General features: G+C 45.5%; 1 protein-coding gene across 1 annotated transcript in view; it reads left to right on the top strand.

Annotated features, from left to right (window-relative positions):
* PARD3 (par-3 family cell polarity regulator) overlaps positions 1–23,178 on the top strand; it is a 1,467,145-nt gene that overhangs the window by 1,088,246 nt on the left and 355,721 nt on the right. The window contains 1 exon segment of the mRNA XM_029588581.1: positions 4,426–4,551. Coding sequence (XP_029444441.1) covers positions 4,426–4,551 — 126 coding nt within the window.

Genomic DNA, 23,178 nt, shown 5'->3' on the forward strand with positions numbered 1-23,178 from the left:
TGGCGATGGCATTCTGGAGCATTTGTAAGGGCTTGGTGGTGGAGGAGGGTAGGCCAAGGAAGAGGGCATTACAGTAGTCCAGCTTTGAGGAAAGGGTGGCTTGGACGACGGTGCGGAAGTCATGATAGTGGAGGAGGGGTCTGAGTTTCTTCAGGATGTGAAGCTTGAAGAAACCTTCTTTGAGGATGGAGTTGATCTGTTTTTTGAGATTGAGTTGTTGATCTATGATAACCCCAAGGTCTCTTACTGTGGGTTGGGGTGTTATGACGTTGAAAGCTGGATCGTTGGAGATCGGTGGTTTGGGAGGGAGGTGAGGAGAGATAAGGAGCAGCTCTGTTTTGGAGGAGTTTAGAGCGAGGTGGATGTTGGTGAGGAAGTCATTGATGTTGGCAAGACACGTGTTCCAGAAGGCAAGGGCATCTGAGAGAGAGTTGTGAATGGGAATGACGATTTGAACGTCATCTGCATAGAGGTAGAATTTGAGGCCGAGGTCTGTGAGGAGCTGACATAGAGGTGTGAGATAAATGTTGAAAAGGGTGGAGGAGAGGGAGGAGCCTTGTGGGACACCTTGAGACAAGGGATAGAGTGTGGAGTTGGCGTTTCCTATCTTGACGGAGAACTTTCTGTTAGATAAGTAGGATTTAAACCATAGTAGGGCCAGGCCTGAGATGCCTATTTCGGATAGCCGGTTGATGAGGAGGTTATGGTTGATGGTATCAAAGGCAGCTGAGATGTCGAGTAGGGCGAGGAGGTAACAGTTGCCTCGGTCCATGCCTATGAGTAAGTGGTCCGTGAGGGAGAGCAGGAGGGTTTCTGTATTGAGGTATTTACGGAAGCCGTATTGGGCTGGATGCAGAATGTTGTTGCTTTCTAGATATTCTGTAAGTTGGATGTTTACAATCTTTTCCATAATTTTGGATAGGAAGGGCAGGTTAGAGATAGGGCGGAAGTTAGCGGGGTCTTTAGGGTCTAGTGTTGGTTTTTTTTAGGAGGGGCTTGACAATAGCTTGTTTAAGAGCATCTGGGACAGAGCCTGAAGAGAGGGAGGAGTTTATGATGTCTGCGATGGGTTTGGATATAGTGTTCGGGATGGAGAGGAGGGATTTTGTGGGAATGGTGTCTGAAGGGTGGGAAGCTGGTTTGAGTTTTCTGAGAATAGATTCCACTTCTTTAGCGGAAGTCAGGTCAAGGGTTTGGAGGGTGGGTGAAGTGGGGGAAGGTTGGAGGGAGGGGGAAGGGGAGGTGGATGGAGAAGGGTGTTGAAATCTGCGGAGGATGTTGGTGATTTTTGTGAGGAAATACTGGGCGATTTCTTCGCTCTTAGTGGAGGCATCATTCTCAGGGATAGTGGGCTGAGAGGATTTGGTGAGGTTGGCAACATAATTGAAAAGGGCTTTCGGGTTGTACATGTATTGGTGGATCTTAGCTGAAAAGTAGTCTCTTTTTGTTTTGAGGGTGGTTATTCTATATTGGTGAAGGGTAGTTTTGAAACTTGAGGCGAGTTGGGGTGAGGGGGCTTTACGCCAGTTTCTCTCACGCTGCCTGAGGGTATTTTTTAGGGATTTTTGTTCAGTCGTGTACCAGGGTTGATGATTTTTTGTGGGTTGGGTAATGTTACGTCTGGAGATGGGGCATAGTTTGTCAGCAATTTCAAGAGTCATGCTGAGCCAGGATTTGATGGCAGTCTCTGGACTGGAGCAGTCAAGGCTAGTGGATGTGTTGGAAATGGCAAGAGCCAGTTCATCTCCAGAGCAGGGTTTCCTGAAGGTGAAGGTGGTGTTGTTTGAGGGAGTGGGGGTAGTAGGGAAGTTAAGGGGGAGGAGGGCTTTTATGAGGAAGTGGTCGGACCAAGGTACAGGGGAGCAGGTGGGGGGGTGGGATGGTAGGAAGCAGTGGTTGATGAATATAAGGTCAAGGGAGTGACCAGCTTGGTGCGTGGGGGAGGCAACAATTTGTCTAAGGCCTAGAGCTTGGAGTGCAGTAAGGAATGCCTCACAAGAAGGGGTAAGGGGGGTGGCATCGACATGGAGGTTGAAGTCTCCTAGTATGATGGAAGGGATTTCAATGTTTATGTTGGCAGATAAGAATTCAATTAAGGGGGAGGGGTCCCGTTCGATGGATCCAGGAGGGGCATAAATGAGACAGATTTGCAGTGAGGGGGCTTTGAAGAGGCCAATTTCTAGCTTGGAGGGTGATGTGGTGTGGGAGAGTTTGAGATTAAGGTGTTTCTTGAAGGCTAGGAGGATGCCACCTCCTCTTTTCTTGGGTCTTGGAATGGATAGGAATTCGTAGGATTGTGCAGGTAGCTGGTTCAGGAGGACAATGTCTGTTTCTTTGAGCCAGGTTTCCGTGATGGCACAGATGTCTGGCTTGGTGTCAGTGAGGAGGTCATTTAGGATGGGGGGGTTTTTGGAGAGTGATTGGGCGTTGAACAGAATGATGGAGAGGGTAGTGAGTCCAAGGAATTGGTTGAGGGGGGTAGTGAGGATAGGGAGGAGGGATTTGTAGGGGGGGGTGGGACGGGGGGATGGGAATGGGGGAGTCTGTTGTGGGGGAGGTGGATGCGGTTGATGTGTTGTGTGGTCATAGTGGGTGAGTAGGCAAAGGAGGAGGGAGGGAGAGGGGGTAGGTAAAAAGGAAACTGAGAGGATATAGGGTAGTACAAGGCGGGGATTAAGGTATCAAGGAGTTAAACTGAGAGAAGGGCACTGAGGGAAGGGCACAAAGCTGATTAGGTAGGGTAAGAGGTGTAAATAGTGTACCATGCAGGTTATACAATGCAGGTCAGACAATGCAGGTTATACAGCTTAGATAACATGCACAAATAACAGAATAGAGCAATTTAAGGTGTTAGGGGGAGTAGTCCAGTGGCTGGGAGGCAGGCTCATGAGCACCTGTGAGAGGTGAAATAGGCACTTTGAGGAGGTGCCCACTCACTCGGAGGTCCTGGAGCTGGATGGGTCTTGGCTGAGAGGCTGGCAAATGAGCAGCGATACCTCAGGGTCAAAAGGGACTGCTGGGTGAGAAGGAGGTCCGTGTAGTACTTTAGGGTCTTCCAGGGTCCTTCAGGGCTGCCCGAAGGGGCGCTCAAAGGGGCAGGCCCCTTTGTCGCGTGACGCTAGGCGCGTGACGCTTGACCAGGTTAGATTTTTATAGATGACTCTTTTCTGTGTCGCTCAAAAGTGATGTCATCAATATGGGTCTTAGCATCCAGCACAGAGATTTAAAAGCGGAGTCGTTAGAAGCAGGGCAGTCTTCCAGCTGGGGGAGGGGTCAACAGCCACGAGGTGGAGGAGGAGGAGAGGGTCCAATGGAGGGCTGGGTGCAGGAAACAGCTCAATCCAAGCCCTGGATCCTGGCTTGCAGAGCAGAGAAAAGAAAGGCAAGTACCTGTACGGAGATTTAAAAGCACATTCGTTAGAAGCAGGGCAGTCTTCCAGCTGGGGGAGGGGTCAACAGCCACGAGGTGGAGGAGGAGGAGGAGAGGGTCCAATGGAGGGCTGGGTGCAGGAAACAGCTCAATCCAAGCCCTGGATCCTGGCTTGCAGAGCAGAGAAAAGAAAGGCAAGTACCTGTACGGAGATTTAAAAGCACATTCGTTAGAAGCAGGGCAGTCTTCCAGCTGGGGGAGGGGTCAACAGCCACGAGGTGGAGGAGGAGGAGAGGGTCCAATGGAGGGCTGGGTGCAGGAAACAGCTCAATCCAAGCCCTGGATCCTGGCTTGCAGAGCAGAGAAAAGAAAGGCAAGTACCTGTACGGAGATTTAAAAGCACATTCGTTAGAAGCAGGGCAGTCTTCCAGCTGGGGGAGGGGTCAACAGCCACGAGGTGGAGGAGGAGGAGAGGAGTCTCCCTTTGTTTTGTGGTAAGCAACAGTTTTGTAGGGTTGTCAGTTGTTTCCATATTTTCAAGACAGGCAGATCTAGTACTGGCTTTATTTTTACCCCATTGCATGCTTAGGCTTGTAGTTCTGCTTTTCTTAGAGGAACCAGGCCTAGAGATCCATATGTGCAATAGCATAAAACCGTGACTGGAGCGCCGTAAACTGAAAATACAATTTACTAGCCAAAGAAGGGGAAAAACATTAAGATGATCAGTTATATCATATCATCCAGAAAAATTCTTCACGGTACAGTAGCTAATATGGAGCCAGCTGGCAACTCTCACTTTGGTCGTACTTTAAATATTACTAGATGTAGACATTTTAGCAGAAATGTAACAGGCAGATTAATGATGGTATTAACAGCAGTTTTTGTTTGGAGCTTCAAAATAAGTGTATGCGACGAGAATAAAACGTTTAAGAAAATTGATCATTTGTCTTCCTTCTCCCTCCCCAACCTTTCCCCTTTCATCATGAGCAAATGATTTTCACAGAATACGTTTATTTGCAAAATGGGTTTTAGAGTTGTTGTTTTGGTTTTAACAGATTTGGCAAATATCGGAAAGATGACAAGATAGAGAAAACCGATCAAAGGGGATCCTATAAAATGAAAGAACGAGAAGCACACCCTTCAGAAGAGGAGCGAATACGAATGAGGCAAGAACAGGAAAGGTAGGTTTAAGTTTATACTTAGCTCTGTCTGACAGATTTTATTATGTAAGAGCTGGATTAAGACTTGGTTTGTTTGTGTTCCTCCAGGTAAGAAGCCATTGAGATAACATCTCTCCCCGTCCCCTGCATTATTTCTCTCTCTGTTCTCCCTCCCAAGTTCTTTTTCCCTCCATTTTCTGATGACCACCTTGTCTCCCTATTTCTCTTCTCTCCCACATTGTTCTCTTCCCTTCAGCTGTCTCTATCCCTTCCCTATCATGTCTCCTCCCTTCTTCTCATTTGCCAGCTTTTCTACTTTCTCTATTTCTTCCTTCCATCGTATCTCCTTATGCTTCCTTCATGACTTTTTTTTTTTTTTGCCTTTCTTCTTTCTAATATTTCTACTTCTCCCTACAGCTGTTGCTGTCACCCTGCTTCCCATTCCAGCGGTCCCTGATGGTCTGTGGCTCTAGTCTGCCAAATTATCGATCTGATAAGTCAACATTTATATTGAGTGCAAAACTGTTGCAATTAATAGCAGCAGCATCCAATTCATATTTCAGTCATTTTCACCAAAATGCCCAATAGTATTTTAAAAAGAAAACGTGCAATGAGCTTTCATATGAACGATGAGTAAGACCTTCACACTACCCGTGTATATTGGTCATAAAAACCTTTATCAAACTTCATGTCATAAATAATCATTGGTCCTTTAGTCCATACACATTTTTAAAAAACTTTTTGGAACTCAAATTCAAGCAGAAATTACTTCCCTTTCACTTTGTACATCCTGTTGTACAAGTGAAAGTGAAATAATTTCTGCTTGATTTTAATGTGCAAAAATTTTTTTTTTTTCAAAACAAATATTTACGAACTAAGGGAACAATGACTATTTATGACCCAAAGTTTGAAAAGGTTGTTCTGACCAATATACACAGGTGGTATGAAGGGTGCAGTGAGCCAGAGCCAGGAAGCACCAACATACTTCTTAGGGTCAAGTGATTGTATTGCCCGATGGGGGTGGGAGGGAATCATAACAACATTGGCTATGGCAGGGAGGGAAGGGACACAGAGAAGAGCCATGGCTGCAGTGTTCGAGAGCAGGAAGAGAAAGGTCATGCCATCTGCTCTGGGATGGAGTGGGGGGGGGGGGGCGGAGTGAAAGGAACAGCCGTGCAGCATTTGCTATGGGTTGGGTCAGGAAGAGAATGGTAGCAGCAGATGCAGGGAAGCCCGAGAGAAGCAGACAGTGAGCGGTGGCAATGACTACAAGATGGAAGTAGAGAGAGAGAGAGAGCAGTTATGAATGTGGCAAAGGATACAGCTGCCATGAACAGAGTGCAGGGGCCAGTTAGGATTTCACATCAGGAGGAAAACTGTGTCCTTCTGGGGTCCTTGGCTACCGCACTATTTCTTTAAATCACACTGCCTTGGGAACTGTGTATTGCTTGAACAGATGATTTATATCAACGGAAACTGGATTCAGATATAAAGGTTTTGAAACCTCTTTAGTAGTAGTTTCACTGAAATTATTAAAATTATTAAGCAAGTATGGTAGTGATGGTGGTATGAATATAGCTCCACCCATTCTAGATGTCTCTAGGACGGTCTACCCTGGCCTTCACAAAGCAGCAGGGACATAAGCAGGGGTTACCTGGCCCACAGCAGTGTCATAAAGCTCTTATGATATGGCTTGTAGCGTGTGGGGTGGCACTGAGTATTTGTAGGAAGAAAAATTACAGAAACAGTCAGCAAGGAGCAAGAACCTCTGAGGGCAGTTCAGATTTAGTTGCATCCTGGACCTGGGTTTCATTTAAGAATTGGCCAAGCTCATAAGGGCTTATATAAGATTATTGATATAACTGCAATAAACATCGCCTTAGTAGAATTTTCACAAAATGTTTGTAATTTTTTTCATTAATAGTCATAATTTTATAAAGTATGGGGAAGTTTGTTTTCATTTTGCAAAAATTATTTAATTGAAACATTTTGAAATTTTAGATTTCATATTTTATGAATACAGTAATGCACCACAGCCAAACTATGCAGAAACAATTGCATTGCTATTTGGTTTGCTTAGCTTTGCCAAGAGAATTTAAGCACATAATTTTGAGAATCAAAACGTATGCATGCAAATCCCAGCCCTGCCCAGACTCCACTCCCTGTAATGCCTCTCCCCAGTGTGCATAAAAGTACATGCATACTGTATGCATGTATGCACACATCAGTTGTGCAGTTTTCTAAAGGGCCTTTTCTGCAGGTTTCACCTGCAGAAGACCCCAGGATAATTTTGAAAACACTTATGTATGTATGTCTGCTTTGAAAATTGCTGTAACTTATGCATATATTTGCCAGCTAATTTATGCACAGTGTTAAAAAAAAAATGACCACATAAGGTTGTGTTTGAATTGTATCTATACTGCTTTTATTATAATTTGTTTTGAGTTATTTGTTTTGTAAAGTTAGGATATAAATTCTGGAAATTAAATTAAATATGCAAGCTTTTCAGGTGCCGGTGGCAGAAAGCTAAGGTGTGCATGCTTGCTTTTACAACTGCACACCTTGATGTTCTTAATCTAGCCCAGCTCCCATGAGAGTCTGTCTTAAACGTCTATATTCTTTTTTTATGAAACCCTTTCATTGTCTGGTTCAGCAGTTTTCTTTTCTCTGTAGAGCGTGGACACAGCATGTTCGTAGTGAAGATGCATCATCTTCACCCTGTTGCCCTGTCCCTAAATTTATTAATGTGCTAAAAAGTGACCCCAGTTTAGCCATTTATATTTTTTTATATTATAAAAGAAAATAAATTGCCAGCAGTGACATGGAGTAGAATGATGCATGTCTTGTTTTGTGTGTTCTCTCATGAGAAAGGTAACAAATCATTTGAAGCAAGACTGGATGGGAGCGTCAGCCAATCAGAACACTCAAGGTCTCTGCCTCGTCTATAATTAATGGACAAGAAGTTCAGGCGAGCCTCTGTCTCCAAGAGGTTCATTTATATATGTCTTTCAGGGGCTGAGTTCTCTTAATGCCATCTTTTCTCTTCAGTTTAGAGCGCTCTGTACCCTTAATGATGCAATACTTCTGGGAAGGAGGTTGGCAATAATGAATTTACAGTGTGCAGGAGGCCGAGAATAAAATTCCTTTGGGACCTGAGAACAAGTGAATAGTCCATTAAAAAATCAATTATGCCCACAATTTGATAAAATTATTATACAGCTGACTTTGTAATACTAATACTAATCTGCTTACAACAGTATTTTGCTTAAACTTCTAAAACTTTTTTTTCCCATATTGATTGGAAACCAGATAAACAAATTAATGCACTGCAATTTGCTATTGATTGAAATAAAAAGTAATAGACTGCCTTTCATGAATGTGATAGTTTTACAAGAAGCACTAGATTTACAATTGCATATTTAAAAAAAAAAAAAATTCACTTGTATTCAAATGTGAACCTCCTTTAAACTAGAAACAAATAATTATTCAGACAGGTGAGCCGGCGATGAGGTAAGGGGTCTCTCTGATCCCAACCTGCATTGGGCCTAGCCAGTTTATGCTTTATAGATTTGCAAGTAGGAAATAAGAAAGATTGTACCCTCTCCACAAGCCAGCTGATACATCTCAAATTAAGTGTGTGCATTTTTTACTTTTCTAATGATGATTTTGGCTGCATTTCAAACTGGCTAGCTAGCTGTGAAGGAAGTTGTTGTCCTGCTAAATTCTTATTTACCATCTAATTTCCTTTTTTATACCACCTACTCAGTTTTTTTTTGTTCTTGCTTTAGTGTTTATTGAATAAATATTGCTTTTCAAAAAAAAAAAAAAATTCCCTCCCATATCTACATGAAAAACCTTCTGGGGAATTGGGGGAAAAAAAGGTTCAGTAGTACTCAAACTGTCTTTTGCTTCTAGAAATCTTTCTTTTCCTCTTTGCATCTTTCTAAGCATGTACCCCATTACATTGGACCCTTTAAATCCACCTTTTTTTGTTGTTTGTTTGTTTTTGTTTGGGGTTTTTTTTGTAGTCGCACAAAAATGGCCCAGAGCATCCAGATCAATGCTATTCACTCCCAGCCCTCAAGGGCTGCAAATAAGTCTGGTTTTCAGAAGATCCCTAATGAATATGCATGAGAGAGATTTGCATACAGTGGAAGAAGTGTAATGCAAACCTCTGTCATACATATTCATTTGGAATAACCTGGAAACTTGACCCTACAGTATTTGCAGCCTTCAAGAGCTGGGTGTGAACACCACTGATGCAGACACAGGAGGCAGGAGGCAGCAGTAGATCACGTCTTTATTAACCCCATCCTATTCCTCCCCCACCTCCCGAGCCAATGGGGCTGTGACCCCTAGATAATGAGGCTATCTCAGGACATAGCTGCATAGCCCACTGGGCAGGATGAGATCTGCTGGACCAGGGGCCCCCATTCAGAAGTGAATGGTCAGTCACAAGGTCCCCACGCAGCCCAGTGCCCGTCTGTGTTCAGCCAGGCTGTTGGCATGGGGGGCACACGGGTTGATGATGCCACCATTCCTGCTTTGTACCTTCAGCGATCGGTGGGCCAGCTCTGCACAGGCAATCGGGTTATAGGTGGAATCCATGTAGGTACCCCAGCAGCACCTCCTAAATACTGTTTTGTTGTTCATTTTTAGCAATGCATGAACTAATATTTACTTCTAAAAAGCTTCTTTTTCTCCTTTGCATGTTTCTAAGCTTTAATTTATTGAATTATCTTTTAGTTTTGTAAACCGTCTTTGATTCAGGAAACAAAAGCAGGCAATGCAATACTTGTAGATTTATTCATATGCATACATAAAGCATAACTATACATTGATGGTTGCATTATAGAACTTCACTCTGAGGTTAACTTTCAAAAACGTCTGCGCAACCCCATATATGCACGTAGGTGGTCACACAGAGATCTACGACAGTATTTTATAAGTTGTGCGTAGCAGATAAATGCATTTTTTAAAATACACACGATCCTGCCTTGCACCGTACACAAACGTATTATGCATACATACAAATACATGCAATGCATTGAGAGGGAGTATTTCAATGCAGTGAAACGTGTATTTCTCCTATGGTTTAAAAATCATACGTATGTATATTTTAAGTGTGAAAATAAAGTAGGACTCGCTCGAGCAAAACTCGATTTATGCGCCAGAGTCTGTACAGTTTACAATATGTGTGCGTAATTCACATGACCAGTTTTCTAGTTCCTCCACCAGTTCGCCCAGTCCTCCTCCAGATTATTGAGAACCTCTTGGTTCTTCAGCATCAAACCGACCCCCACCCACCCCAGTTCACCCAGACTTCCCACCCAGCTAATAACACACAATAAACAAGTCTGATATCAATTAAAATAATTACCAGGTGTAAATGTATGTAAATAAGTTACCAAATGTATGTGCATAAGCCTCTCATAAAATAGCAACTTATGCCTCGATTTTTGTGCATATATGTGCTCATGAAACCAGAAGAATGTGTGTGCTTTGGATTTTTATAAAATAGTGATTAAAAGTAACTTTCAGGGGGCGTGGCTAGCAGCCGATGTAAGAGGACGCAGGATCGCTCGGCTCCGCTCTCCCCGGACTCAAAAGCACCCCGAAACCTGCAAAAATAGCGTTTTGGCTCGCCCTAAGTTTTGGTAAGCCTGCGGGACTTTGTTTCTGCACCCACTCAGGATGACCAGCAAGCGTAAACCGACTGACCTCCGCAAATTTTCATACGACAAGCTCCCTCCCGAGCCGGAACAAGATGGCGCCTCGAGCCGGGAAGCCGAACTCTCTGATGTGGAGGAGCAGGCGGGTGATACGCTGCATACTCGGGAGACTGGGGTGGGAGCCACCATTACACCCTTAGATAGGGAAGAGGCACGCCGCTGGTTCCTGGAGCTTAGATCGGATCTGAAAACCTACAAGGCTGATATCATGGCCTCTGTTGCGGATCTGAAAGCAGATATGGCGGCTCTAGGCTGCCGCGTGGAGGACGCCGAAACACGCTTGGAAGCACATGGCGAATTATTGAGTGGGCTGGCGACGCAGCGTGCGGCGTCCGATGCCGAATTTAAGGAGATTCAAGATAAATTAGAAGATTTGGATAATCGGGGCCGCCGTAATAACCTGAGGATCAGGGGGGTGCCTGAAACCCCTGACTTCCTGGACATACAGCAAACAGCGGCCAGTATTTGCCTCTTTATTCTTTCTCATGCAGAGAGTGCTTCGGGGGATCCTGCTGCTTTGCCAACCACTGTTAGCTTTGAAAGGGCGCACCGCGCCCTGGGCCCGCGCAGGGACCAGCAGCCTCGGGACATTGTACTCTGTTTAACCAGTTTTCCCTTGAAGGAAAGAATCCTGGCGGCAGCCAGACAACAGAAAACTATCACATGGCAAAATCATAAAATTGCAGTGTATCAGGACTTGGCCCCTATTACTCTTAAAAAAAGATACGAGCTTCGGGAGGTCACCACTGCGCTTCGGGACAAGAACATTAGGTACAGGTGGACCTATCCTTTTGGCCTTCTATTTCAACATCAAGGCGTATCCTATAAACTGGCATCTTTGAAGGAGGCACACGCAGTCTTTTTACAGGCTCAACTGCCAGTTTCATTCTCGCTTCCGCAGGAAGCAATGTCAGTTTCAGATAGCGTAGCTGCCCCTCGCTGGCAAAGAGCTGGGAAAGGTGGAAAGAGACTGCGTCGTCATGTCGACGGCTCTCAGCAAGCGCAATCTGAGCAGGGTTGAGGATGCCTGCGTTTGCCTCACTGTGAGTTCTTTGCCTTCTCCTGGCCCGGAGGCTGGGGGGGTTGATGTAGCCCTAATACGGGCAATGACCAGACAATGCACCTGTTAAGCGCAGAGTCTCTATTTATTTCTTTGTAATAATACGTTGGGTGACTTAGTGTTTGCATGGGGTTTGTTCTCCTATCAGGAGGTTTACAGTTTTCCCTCTTATTTACAGTTTTGCCATGTTCGGCCTCTTGGGAGTTAGTTTCATGAGTCCGGGGGGGGGGGGGGGGGGGGTTGTGGAAGGAGCTGTACACTTGTGGTTGCCTCTGCTCGGCGGCCCACGGGTCCCTGGGAGTCAGGTATCCTATGGCTGGCACTGGGATGCCGACGGATGTGTTGGGCTCGGGACAGACCACTACCAAAATTTTTTCAGGAGGTTTGGGGGGACATTTTTGGGTCGGGATGGTTTTCGAGAGACCCATAGAGGGAGGATTGCTGACTATCTGTTTGGAGGGGGGGAGACTGAGTTACTGGATTAACCATGGATACTAAACTGCTCTCTTTTAATGTAAAGGGTCTTAATTCGCCCCAAAAAAGGCAGCTTCTGAAAAGGGAGCTACAAAGGCAGGCCGCTGATATAGTTTTTCTACAAGAAACACATGTGCGACAACACCATGAGCGTCTATTGCAATTCCACCCATACCCCACAGCACTCTGGGCTGCCAGCACGAGGGAACTCAGGTATGCGGGGGTGGGGATTCTGCTCGCTGCTTCTTTTGTCCATGAACAGATTTCGGTTATACAGGACCCCAATGGACGGTATATCCTAAATAAAATTAAAGTTGCCAATCGGGTTGTCACGCTACTTAATGTATATTTTCCCAATCGGCGACAGAGAACGTTCATTAAACATCTATCTAGTTTACTGCTCCAACACGCAGAAGGGGAGCTTATCATAGGCGGGGATTTTAATTTTGTAATGGACCCTTGTCTTGACTCTAGTTCGGGTGCTCTTTCGCACGTAGATATCCGAAAAGCCTGGCACGAGGTATTGGCCAAATGGGGATTGGTGGATAGTTGGAGGTCACGACATGAGCACTCACGATCTTACACATTTTACTCCTGCCCACATCTCACCTACTCCCGTATTGACTATTTTTTCACATCCGCTACCATTCAACCCCGGGTGCGTAACATAGATATAGATCCCATAACCTGGTCTGATCATGCCCCAGTGTGGCTGGTTTGTAGGTTAAGTGATTCAGGGGGCGGCCATCGGACCTGGAGGCTTAATGATAGCCTACTCGCAGATCCATCTTTTGCCACCTCTCTGACATCACGGCTTAGGGATTTTTTCCAGGATAATCAAACTGAGGGTATGTCTCCTTTGACGGTGTGGGAGTGCTCCAAAGCTGTGATTCGGGGGGTTTGCATAGCACGCTCTGCGCATTGCAATAGGGAACGCAATGCGCGCCGGCAACAATTGATAGCGGACCTAGTTGACTTGACGAAACAGCATAGTCGGTCCCAATCGACTAGGTTATACCAGAAAATCCTTGCCGTGAGGTCCCAACTTCAGATGATAGAGGATGCTGCTATTAGTCACTCCCTCATGCTTTTAAAACAGCAGTACTTTGAGGGGGGAAACAAAGCTGGTAAATTTCTGGCTCGGCAGTTGAGAGCAGCACGGGCGCAAACAGTTATCGCTAAGATCTCTAAAGTGGGAGGGATTACAGTGACTGCTTCCGAGGAAATCCGTCAGGCGTTCACTGACTTCTACTCTCAATTGTACACCAGGGATGATACCATTCGGGCTGGAGATGTGCAGGATTATTTGCGGGCAATTCCTTTGCCTCATATCACTCCTGCCCAACAAACTTCTCTTGACAAACCTATAACTACTCAAGAGGTGTTGGCGGCCATTAAAAGGTTGAAGCCGGGTAAGGCTCCCGGATTGGATGGCTTTACTGGTAGCTACTATCGCAAAATGGCTGATGTAGTAGCGGAGCCCATGGCGCAAGCATTTAATTCTCTACTGCATGGCTCGACCTTCACGGTGGACGCCAACACTGCCGGTATCACCGTGCTCGCTAAGCCGGGGAGGGATCCCACCCTTTGCGGGTCCTATCGACCGATTTCCCTGATTAATATAGATTTGAAGATTCTGGCACGAGTCTTGGCGGCTCGATTAAATGGGGTTTTGCCCGGACTTATCCATAATGACCAGGTGGGTTTTGTACCGGGTCGCTTGGCTGCGGACAATGTGCGCAGGATCGTGGATATTATTGACCTGGTTCACAGGGAAGGTCATTCCGCCATCCTCCTCGCACTAGACGCAGAAAAGGCGTTCGACCTTGTTCATTGGGACTTCTTGTTTCAAACCTTGCAGGAGATGGGTTTTGGACCTAGCTTTGTCGCCTGGTTACGCCAATTATATCACACTCCGGTAGCCAGGGTGAAGGTTAATGGGAGTTACGGCCAGCAGTTCCCTATCCAGCGGGGAACTCGGCAAGGGTGCCCCTTATCCCCCTTATTATTTGCCTTATTCTTAGAACCCTTTGCGATACGTATCCGGAACAACGAGGCCATTCGAGGGATCCAGAAAGGGGATGATCAGTTTAAAATATCCCTGTTCGCGGATGATGTTATGTTTACCATCAAAGACCCGGATGGCTCTCTTCCTATGGTCATGGGGGAGTTGGGTGAGTTCACGGCAAGGTCAGGTATGAAAATTAATTATGACAAATCAGAAATATTGAATTTAACTCTTTCGGCTTCGGAAGTCATGTTGTTGCAGAGGCGTTTCCCATTTAAATGGGCGGATACATCTCTTAAGTATTTAGGAGTCCGTTTGGGTCCTCGTAATGACTCTCTGTTTGATTTGAATTATAAACCACTCTTGGCCAAGATACAGGCAAACCTGGATAAATGGTTGGAGCACTCACACTCATGGCTGGGAAGATTGGCCATTATTAAAATGAATATCCTGCCGCGTTTTTTATATTTTTTTACTACTATCCCCATTTATCTTCCTAATAAATTGCTCCAGAATTGGCAACAAGTGCTGGGTCAATTTATCTGGCGAAGACGCCCACCGCGGGTAGCTCGGGTTACATTGTTTCAGTCCAAACTGAGGGGAGGGCTACAGGTTCCTAATCTTCTCTGGTATTACGGGGCGGCTCAACTCCGAGCTTTGGTTGCTTTTCACAGTACTACTGATACCCCACAGTGGGTTAAACTGGAACAGGCTTGTTTGGGTCGTTTTCCTATTGATGCTACCCCTTGGCAACCTTCCCTCCCTAAAGCTCCGGATTTAGTGGTGACGTATGCGTTGAGCACTACGTTACAGGTCTGGAAGCAATGGCGACAGGTTTTGGTGGGGCCAGGGCAGTTTTCCTTACTGTCTCATTTATTTACGGATGTGGTAACCCCGTGGAGGGAGGGCTCTGGGGGCCAACGGGCATGGCGTCAAGCTGGTATATGGAAATTGGGACATGTGTTTCAACAAGGGTCACTATTAACTAAAGAACAATTAAGTACTGTTTATAATATTGACAGGCTTGACTTTTTCCTCTACGCCAAGCTATATCATTTTGCCAGTAGGGGGCTCCGTACAGGCTCACTCCGAATTACAGGAACACTGTTTGAGTCTCTTTGTAAGCATGCCTCTGTTATTCGTGGAGTTATTTCAAAGATTTATGCCATTTTCAACGGAAGGCACATGGGCATGCCGCGGCACCAGAGGCAATGGGAGAATGACTTTCCTACTGTCTTGCAGGATAAGGACTGGGAGCAAATCTATATGGTGGCTCGTAAATGTTCCATGTCAGCGGGTCTTCAAGAAAACTGTTATAAATTAATCTACAGATGGCACTATACCCCAATCTCTCTTCATAAAATTGCACCGGCCGTTCCTGCTACCTGCTGGAGAGGTTGTGAGGATAGAGGTACTTATTTGCATATGTGGTGGCACTGCCCTAAAGTTTATCATTGTTGGGTGACAGTTTTCGACTGGATCACTCAAGCTCTACGCATTACAATTTCAGTGGAACCGTGGCATGCTTTGTTGGGACTACCAATTTCCGGTGTTACTCGGGCGGAACAGAAATTGGTGTTACAGATCTTCATAGCGACGAGAGCGGAAATCGCCCTTCATTGGAAACAAGTCCGGGCCCCGACTTTGGCAGCTGTTCAACATCGGTTGCACTCGTATTACCGGTTATGCCAACTAACGGCACTGCATCAGGATAGGACTGTGGACTTTCAAAAGGTCTGGTGCCCATATATTGACTGGTTACGGGCTCAGGACTCTTGCACGTATATACCACAATAGGCCTCATGGCGTTTCCACAAACTCCAATATCCTTTATTTGGTCTTTCACTTTGTTGTGTACGGTTGGGGCCTTGCTGCATGGGTGATTACTCTCTGATCCAATACCTATTTATTGTCTGAAATCCGAACCTAACCTGGCAATGTGTCTGATTGGTCTGGTCCTGGAGGGGGAGAGGGAGGGGGGGGGGAGGGGGGGGGTGGGGAAGGGAGGGGGCTGTTCTCATTGGTTATTGAAAAGGTATCAGTGACCGGATGTACTTCATAGGTGCTATTTGTGTCTTGTTCACATCATTATGTGGGAGTTTTGTTACACTCATTTGTCATACAACATTGTCTGTGATGTGACTTATTGTTTGGTGCACTGATTTCCAATAAAAACCGTTTACAACAAAAAAAAGTAACTTTCAAATAAGCGTGCGGGTGCACACATTTGCGTGTGAGTTGTTGCGCCCCCATAGACGTGGTGATTTTATACCATGCACAGAAACACGCTCATGTTGTACCCAGGCTTAGGCTATTTTATATGCGTACCTAATTGTAAGCTGGCACGCGCCCAGCTGCGTAAGTAAGGGAATTTTATTACAGGCGCGCGTCCACGCCATGACCAGTTTCACCAGTTTATCCTCCAGATCACCCAATATAGATCGAGGTCCTCCAATCCCCCCCCCCCCCCCCCCGGTTCTTTAGCCTGCACTCCCCCCAGTTTCCCCAGGACCCCTTAAACCCCCTCACAGATGCCTGGAAATACTTTTATTAAGACTTGCATCTCCTCCATAGCCAGAAGTAAAGTTACGTGGTACTGGACCCGGGCGCGTGCCCAACCACATATCGATACTTGCGCCGCACGCATCTCTACGCCCCATGCCCTGCCCACCTCACTCCCATATTCCGCTCCTTTTTTTTTTGTCCAATGTGAGAGATTCGCACATCAAGACTCGTGCGAGCACGTGGGCGGCTTTTAAAAATCGGGTGGACCTGCGTGTGTCCTGCATGTTGCGCACGTTATCCGATTTTTGGTGCGCGCTCGGCTTTTAAAATTCACCTTTAAGTGAGTGCGGACTATTTACACGCATTACTCTTTGAAAATGTACCTCTCTATTTGAATGTTAAGCCTCGGAAATGGCCAAATATTTTCCGGACTATACTTAAGACTCCATTTTCACACTGCTTGTTTTATAAAAAAATGGATTTACTAGCAACATAAATGCTGGAAGGATTATTTGTGCTGATGCAGTTTTCCCATTCTTTCTCTGGTGGGAGCTTGTTGGTTATACTGACTTTGGTATGCGGAGCACTGTCATGCTGTAATCTTTGACAACTACTTTAGATACAACACAACTAATTCAGAAAATCCGTGTACTTTGGCTACAAAGTTTGGCAAAGTGTTGGGGAATCAAAGCAAATTTTTAGATAAACTTAAGTGTGGCAGAATTAATACTAGTAATGGGGTTTTGCTAACCATGGTTTTGAACAAAAAAAGATTATACTGACAGCCATTCAATCAGCAATAAATAAGAATTTGTAATTACCTTTTTTGAATGCAAGTAGTTAGTGTATTTTAATTGTAATATGAATATTTGCTAATGTTTTTGTCTCTTGAGCCTTTGTAGTGCACCGTATTTAATTTAATTTAATTTCATTTTGCATTTTTACTCCGCCTTTCATGGTGATATAGCCATTTCAAAGCAGATTATACTAAGTGAAAGGTAAGTTTTAAATGCTAGGTCACATTAATGTAGTAGAGTAGCAGTGAATGTTAATTCATTCCAACAAAATAGAACACAGAAATAAAGGTAAAGACTGAGCAAGTTGTTTTGTTAAAGATGACTCATGGACATTATGAAGGCTGAGGTTCTGAGGTTTCAGTGCCTGTAGAAATGAGTGGAGCATGAGTTGTCTGAACTGTAGTAGCCTTAATCTTGACGTGAGCTTTCTGGGATGAAGTCTTTAGACCATGGTTCAGGTGGCTGAAGAGTCAGGTTTTCACTTGATGATGGAATGTCAAATACTCAATGTCTCAAATGGAAGGAAAGTGTGAATTTCATAGACCAGGTGCCACTCATTTGAAGGTTATGGATCTCGTTTTCTTCTGCCGAAAAGCCTTGAGAGGCAGAACAATGAACTGTTTTTTCTGGGATGAGTGCGAGTTTAGGACAGAGTGATATCCTCTTACCTTCTCCATTATTTAGGGAGGGCAGATACCTTCCTTTGTTTTGAAAGAGAGGGTTATGGGTTTGAATCTGATGTATTGAGAATAGGAAGCTAGTGAAGGGAGAACACAGAGGAATGCATGTTGCCGTTTTCTCCTGCTGGTGACAGATCTGGCAGCAATGCTTTGTAGTTTCTGAGGTTTGGTAAGAGTCTTTTGAGGTAGATGGCATTACAGTAGTCTAGGTCAGGGGTAGGCAAATTACAGCCCGCAAGCCAAACCCAGCCCAATGCAGGCTTTTTCTGGTCTTCCTTATATGTAATTTTCCCCATTATAACCGGCCTGCTGGTGCCTTGCAATGATGTCATAAGCAATGGCCCGACATTGCAGGCTTTTTTTAATAATGTTGACCTTGGAGGCTGGCAGTGACGTCCCCCCTCAAACTAAGAGGCATAGCAGCATAAGAAGAGCATTGTGCCCAGTGGGCAAGAGAAAGAGAGCATCATGACATAAGGAAAAGGAGGTAGGCATCGCTGCGTGAGGAGGAGGAGAATCGCAGCATAAGGAAGAGGAGGTAGAGCATCACAGCTGGCGGGCAGGAAGAGGAGAAACTTCGCATCCCTGCCGGAATTGACGGTGGGGCCTTAGAAGAGGAGTGGTGTGGCATGACTGTAATCATCATGGCCACACTTGGGTTGGCCACAGGGGCTGAAGATAGAGACTGCTGCTGGAGGGGAGAAAAGTGAGTGAGAGAAGCAGTGTTTGTATGTATGGATGGGGAAGGGAGTTTTGTGTGTGTGGGTGAAAGAGAGAATGTGTGTCAGGATGGGTGAGAGACAGCATGTGTTTCTAGATGGGTGAGACTGAGAGCATGTGTATATGTGTATGGTGGGTGAAAGACAGCATTGTGTGTGTGTTATTGGATGAGAGAGAGAGAGGATATTGTGTATGTGTGTGTGTGTATGGGTGAGAGAGAGCATTGAGTGTGTGGGTGGCTAGGTGGGTGGATGAGAGAAAGAGAGCATCAACCCCCCTTCCTCTCTGCCTACTAATTCATGACAATCACAGGACATCTGGAAATCAAAAGTTCACAGGTTCAGAGAGCAGGGAATTTTTTAAAATTCTTACTAGTTTTAATTATTGGGTATTAATTGATGTGTCTGTATTGACATATTTAATGGGTAGCTGAAACATTTTTATATGAGTTTTGAACTATTTAGATGTTCTGTTTAAGTGGTTTGAATAATTCTTATTGGTATGGTTGCTGCGTTTGTCCTTCTACTGGGGCCAATGTAATAAGACCCACAGTGAAATCACTGCTAGTTGTCAGCGTGTATTTTATTTTTGGCACGTGCAGCAAAAGCAGGCACCTCTGTGAGATCTAATAAAGGGCCCAAATGCAAATGAGATGCATGCAGAAAATCCACGTAAAAGTAAAACGCGTGCAAAAACGCATGCTCAGGCCCTCTGTAATAAACCATGCAGAAACCTGCAATAAGTTAGTGTCCCAAGAGTGATTCTCAGGGTGAAAGCCTTCCCCTTTTATAAAACAGTGAGGAAGTTAGTGGTACAGGAGTGGAACTGAAGGGTGGGTAGCGCAATGTCTAACCCCTTCATGTTCCATCTCTGACCGTGTGGCCGCTGAACCGGTGGGTGCCAGCAGGCGCTGGAATGCAGCAGAGATTTCTACAGACAAGCCACAAAAATGTTCCAAACAAGCCAGAAAAATTGAAGGTAATCCATGATTACCTCAGAGTAAACCGGTCTCCAGACTCACGCTTTAAGTCCTCTCCTGACCCAGGCACTATAAAACCCGTGTTCAAAAAACCCTCCCCAACCAATGCGCAGCTCCCTGCGTAACCCGTGAATAGTTAATTGCCTCATTTGCATGCACTTGCGATAAACCAGCCGCGTGTGTTTCAAAGCAGGTTTATGTGCACGTCTTTCCTGTGCCTAGCACTTTATTACAAACCTGCGTAAGGCTAGCACGGGAAAACCACGTGTAAAACCCTGGACAAGTACACGCAAAAACCTGCGGTGGTTTTAATGTTGCTTATTACATCAGCCCCTCTGTGCGGTATACTTGCCACTGTAACGGCCTGCCGCACCCCCTCACCCCCACTCACGGAGTTCTAAGAGGGGGACTCCCCCGGCCCCGGCTCCAGTAAGCAGCAGTAAAGTTTGGCCCCCCCCCTTGTCTACTTGAGAGAGTACTAGTGATTGCATGACTGTTCTGAAATCAGTTGCAGAAAGGGCATGTAGCAGAGGCACCAAAATGCTGCTTTAGCAACTGCTTTCACTTGGCTCTCCATGGTGACGGCGTAGTCAAGTACTACTCATGCTGTGGGTGTAGGGTGATATCTCCAAAAGTAAGTGGAGTGGTGTTGTCTGGAGGAGGAGTGTAACTAACCCATAGGATCTCTTTTTTTTTACCTTTGTTTATTTGAAGTCAGTTGCTGGTCATCCGGTTTGTTACTGGTATAAGGCATTGGTTGTGGAATGTTACTGTATTATCTCTTGGGTCTTGTTGTGGAAGGAATATCTGATGTCGTCAGCACAGTTGTATACTTTGAGTCTGAGGCTTCTGCCGATGATGGCTAATTGCTGAAGGTAAATATTGAAAAAGATGAGAGATAGCAGAGAGCTTTCGGGTGCACCCCAGAGCAGGGGACAGGCTTTAGTGGAGACCATGCCTCAACTTATTATCCGATGTCTGCCAGTCAGAAAGGATTGGAACGAGTTTTGGACAATGCCGCTTATGCCCAGTTTATCAAGCTGGTCGTCAAGATTTGGTAATTAACCATGCTAAAGGCAGTAGAGAGATGGAGGTGCATGAGAAGGCCTGATCTTCCTAGTTTCTTTATGGGCTAAGGGTAAAAGGGAATAAACTCCAGAGTAATCTAAGGAAATATTACCTTACAGACAGCTTGATACTGTAAGGCCGCGGTAGAAACAGTGCGGCAGTGTCAGGCGCACCCTTCCTCCCCGCACGCACAGTTCTCTTGACCTAGCGCCTGATACTCTCCTCTAATGGCATACAAATGCATGCCACGGCTATGAAGCGTTAGGGAAGGGTTATGCCCGCGCAACCCATTTTACTGTATAGGCGCTTAATACAGCGCCTATACAGTAACCTGGGTGCGTTGGTACCTGTCATTTCAAATGTCATTTCAAATGACATTTGAAATGACAGGCACCAGGAAGTGTAAAAAACAAAATTTTTAAATACCTGTCGGAGGGCCGCGTGGGTCCAGGCGGCCGGCAGGATCCGGGGGGCGGGTGGTCGCGTGTTAAATCTAGGCCGCGGGCAGGTGGGCGCCTGTTCCAGGCGGCGGCGGCGGGGGCGAGTGGACGCGCGTTAGTTTCAGACGGCCGGCGGCAGGAGCCGGGGGGCGGGTGGTCGCGTGTTAAATCTAGGCCGGGTCGCACAGACGCGCATTCATCCAGGCGGAGGAGCCGGCGGCGAAAGCCGCCGGCTCCTCCGCCTGGATGAATGAATGCGCGCCTGTGCGACCCCTGCGATTCGGTGCTCAAGGCAGTCACATGCCGTGACGTCGGGCGTCGTGACGTCACACCTTGAGCACCGAATCGCAGGGGTCGCACAGGCGCGCATTCATTCATCCAGGCGGAGGAGCCAGCTGCTTTTGCCGCCGGCTCCTCCGCCTGGATGAATGCGCGTCTGTGCGACCCGGCCTAGATTTAACACGCGACCACCCGCCCCCGGCTCCCACCGCCGGCCGCCTGGACCCACGCGGCCCTCTGACAGGTATTTAAAAATTTTTATTTTTTTTTCTGACAGGTTTTATGTGTCCCACAGCATTACATTTTCTCGATCATCTCTGTATCGCTTTTTTTTTTATTGTGTTTTATTGTTTTTGAGTATCTTAAGCGGTGTCGATGGATTTGTTACTAGACTCACAGTCCTAACACCTACTGGGGGAGGCGGTAAACTAACACGTTAAGGCCGCGGCAAAACAGCGGGTTACTATCAGCGCCCGTTACAGTATCGGAGGGGAATAGCTAATTCCTTCATTATACAGCTAATTCGTTCATTTACACATCATATACATGCTGCGTGCGGAAAGGGTTATGTGTCTATTTTACGAAGCGCTAAGGACGCGTGAAACTGGAGACTGTATCGCTGGATCGCCTTACTCGTCTGTATTGTGCGCTCTCAGCATGTTACAGACGGGGAATCTTTAACCGCACGTTACTGTATCGACCTGAGAAAGGACAGAGAATGTGTAGAGCAGCCTCCTTGTGGAGATGAGGGCAATGTCAGAATTCAAGAAAGCTTAGGACAAGTGTAGAGGATCTTTGAAGGGGAGAAAAGGACTATAAAACTGAACAGAAGATGTGGGTGGGTATGAATGGTCCATATGTACCATCATGTTCTATGTTTCTGTGTATAAGTGGGTTTATATAAAGGTTTGGATACGTTTCTGGAGGTCAGGTCCATTAACAATTAGCCAGGTGGACTTGGAGATTGTCACTTCTGGGAATGAGCCATAGAGAATGCTCTTCATTAGAATCTGCTGGACACTTGCTAGTGACCCAAATTAGCCACTGCCACAGACAGAATACCGGGCTTGATGGACCGTTGGTATGACTTAGCATGGCATTTTTTATGTTCTTAACTGTGGGATGGTGCCACAAGCAAGAACAATACAGATTAAAGTTAATTAACTACTCTATATTTGCAGTTCCTAAAAAAAAAAGCCATTTTATATAGTGAGCAAATAAGATTTAGTGGTCATAAAGCGGGTAGTGATTACCAGTTCAGCTTGGGAGTGCCATAGCTTGTTAGAGTTTTTAGGCTACCTATAATAAATAGCATGAGATTTTTTCATGAATTAGGTCTAAGTACCAAGGCTGTGTACAAATGAATCACAAACATATTTATTATGAATAGCCTAGAAACCAGAGAGGCCACGGTGCACCCCGTGTTCGAGAATCAGTTTTACACATTAGCTGTTGCCATCCAAATATTAAAATTATACATTAAAAAAAGAAAAAGTTTCTGAAGGGCTTTAGAGCTGAGAACAGTATAACTGACACCAAAATGTTTATATTAAATGTACATAAATAAAAATTGTTGGATTTCACTACTCTAGGAAAATTCTAATAAACAGATATTTGTATTAATTTTTATTAAGCAGAAAGCACATCAAACTTTAACAACAAACTTAAAAAGAACATACAGCATGCATTTTGCACAATTATTTCTCATATCAGTCTAACAATACAATTCCTTCTAATACAGCCACTATTCTATCTTAGCCGTATTCTGTGTTGCACTCTACTTCCTTTACAAATTAGATTTCCCCTTGCACATCCCCTCTTCCCCATAGCACATTGTATGCCCTTCCGTTTTATATCCCCTATCCTACACTCACTAATACCTCCAGCTGTCTTACCCCAAACCCAT

The sequence above is a fragment of the Rhinatrema bivittatum genome, chromosome 2 (assembly GCF_901001135.1).
Source record: "Rhinatrema bivittatum chromosome 2, aRhiBiv1.1, whole genome shotgun sequence".
NCBI classification, from domain to species: Eukaryota; Metazoa; Chordata; class Amphibia; order Gymnophiona; family Rhinatrematidae; genus Rhinatrema; species Rhinatrema bivittatum.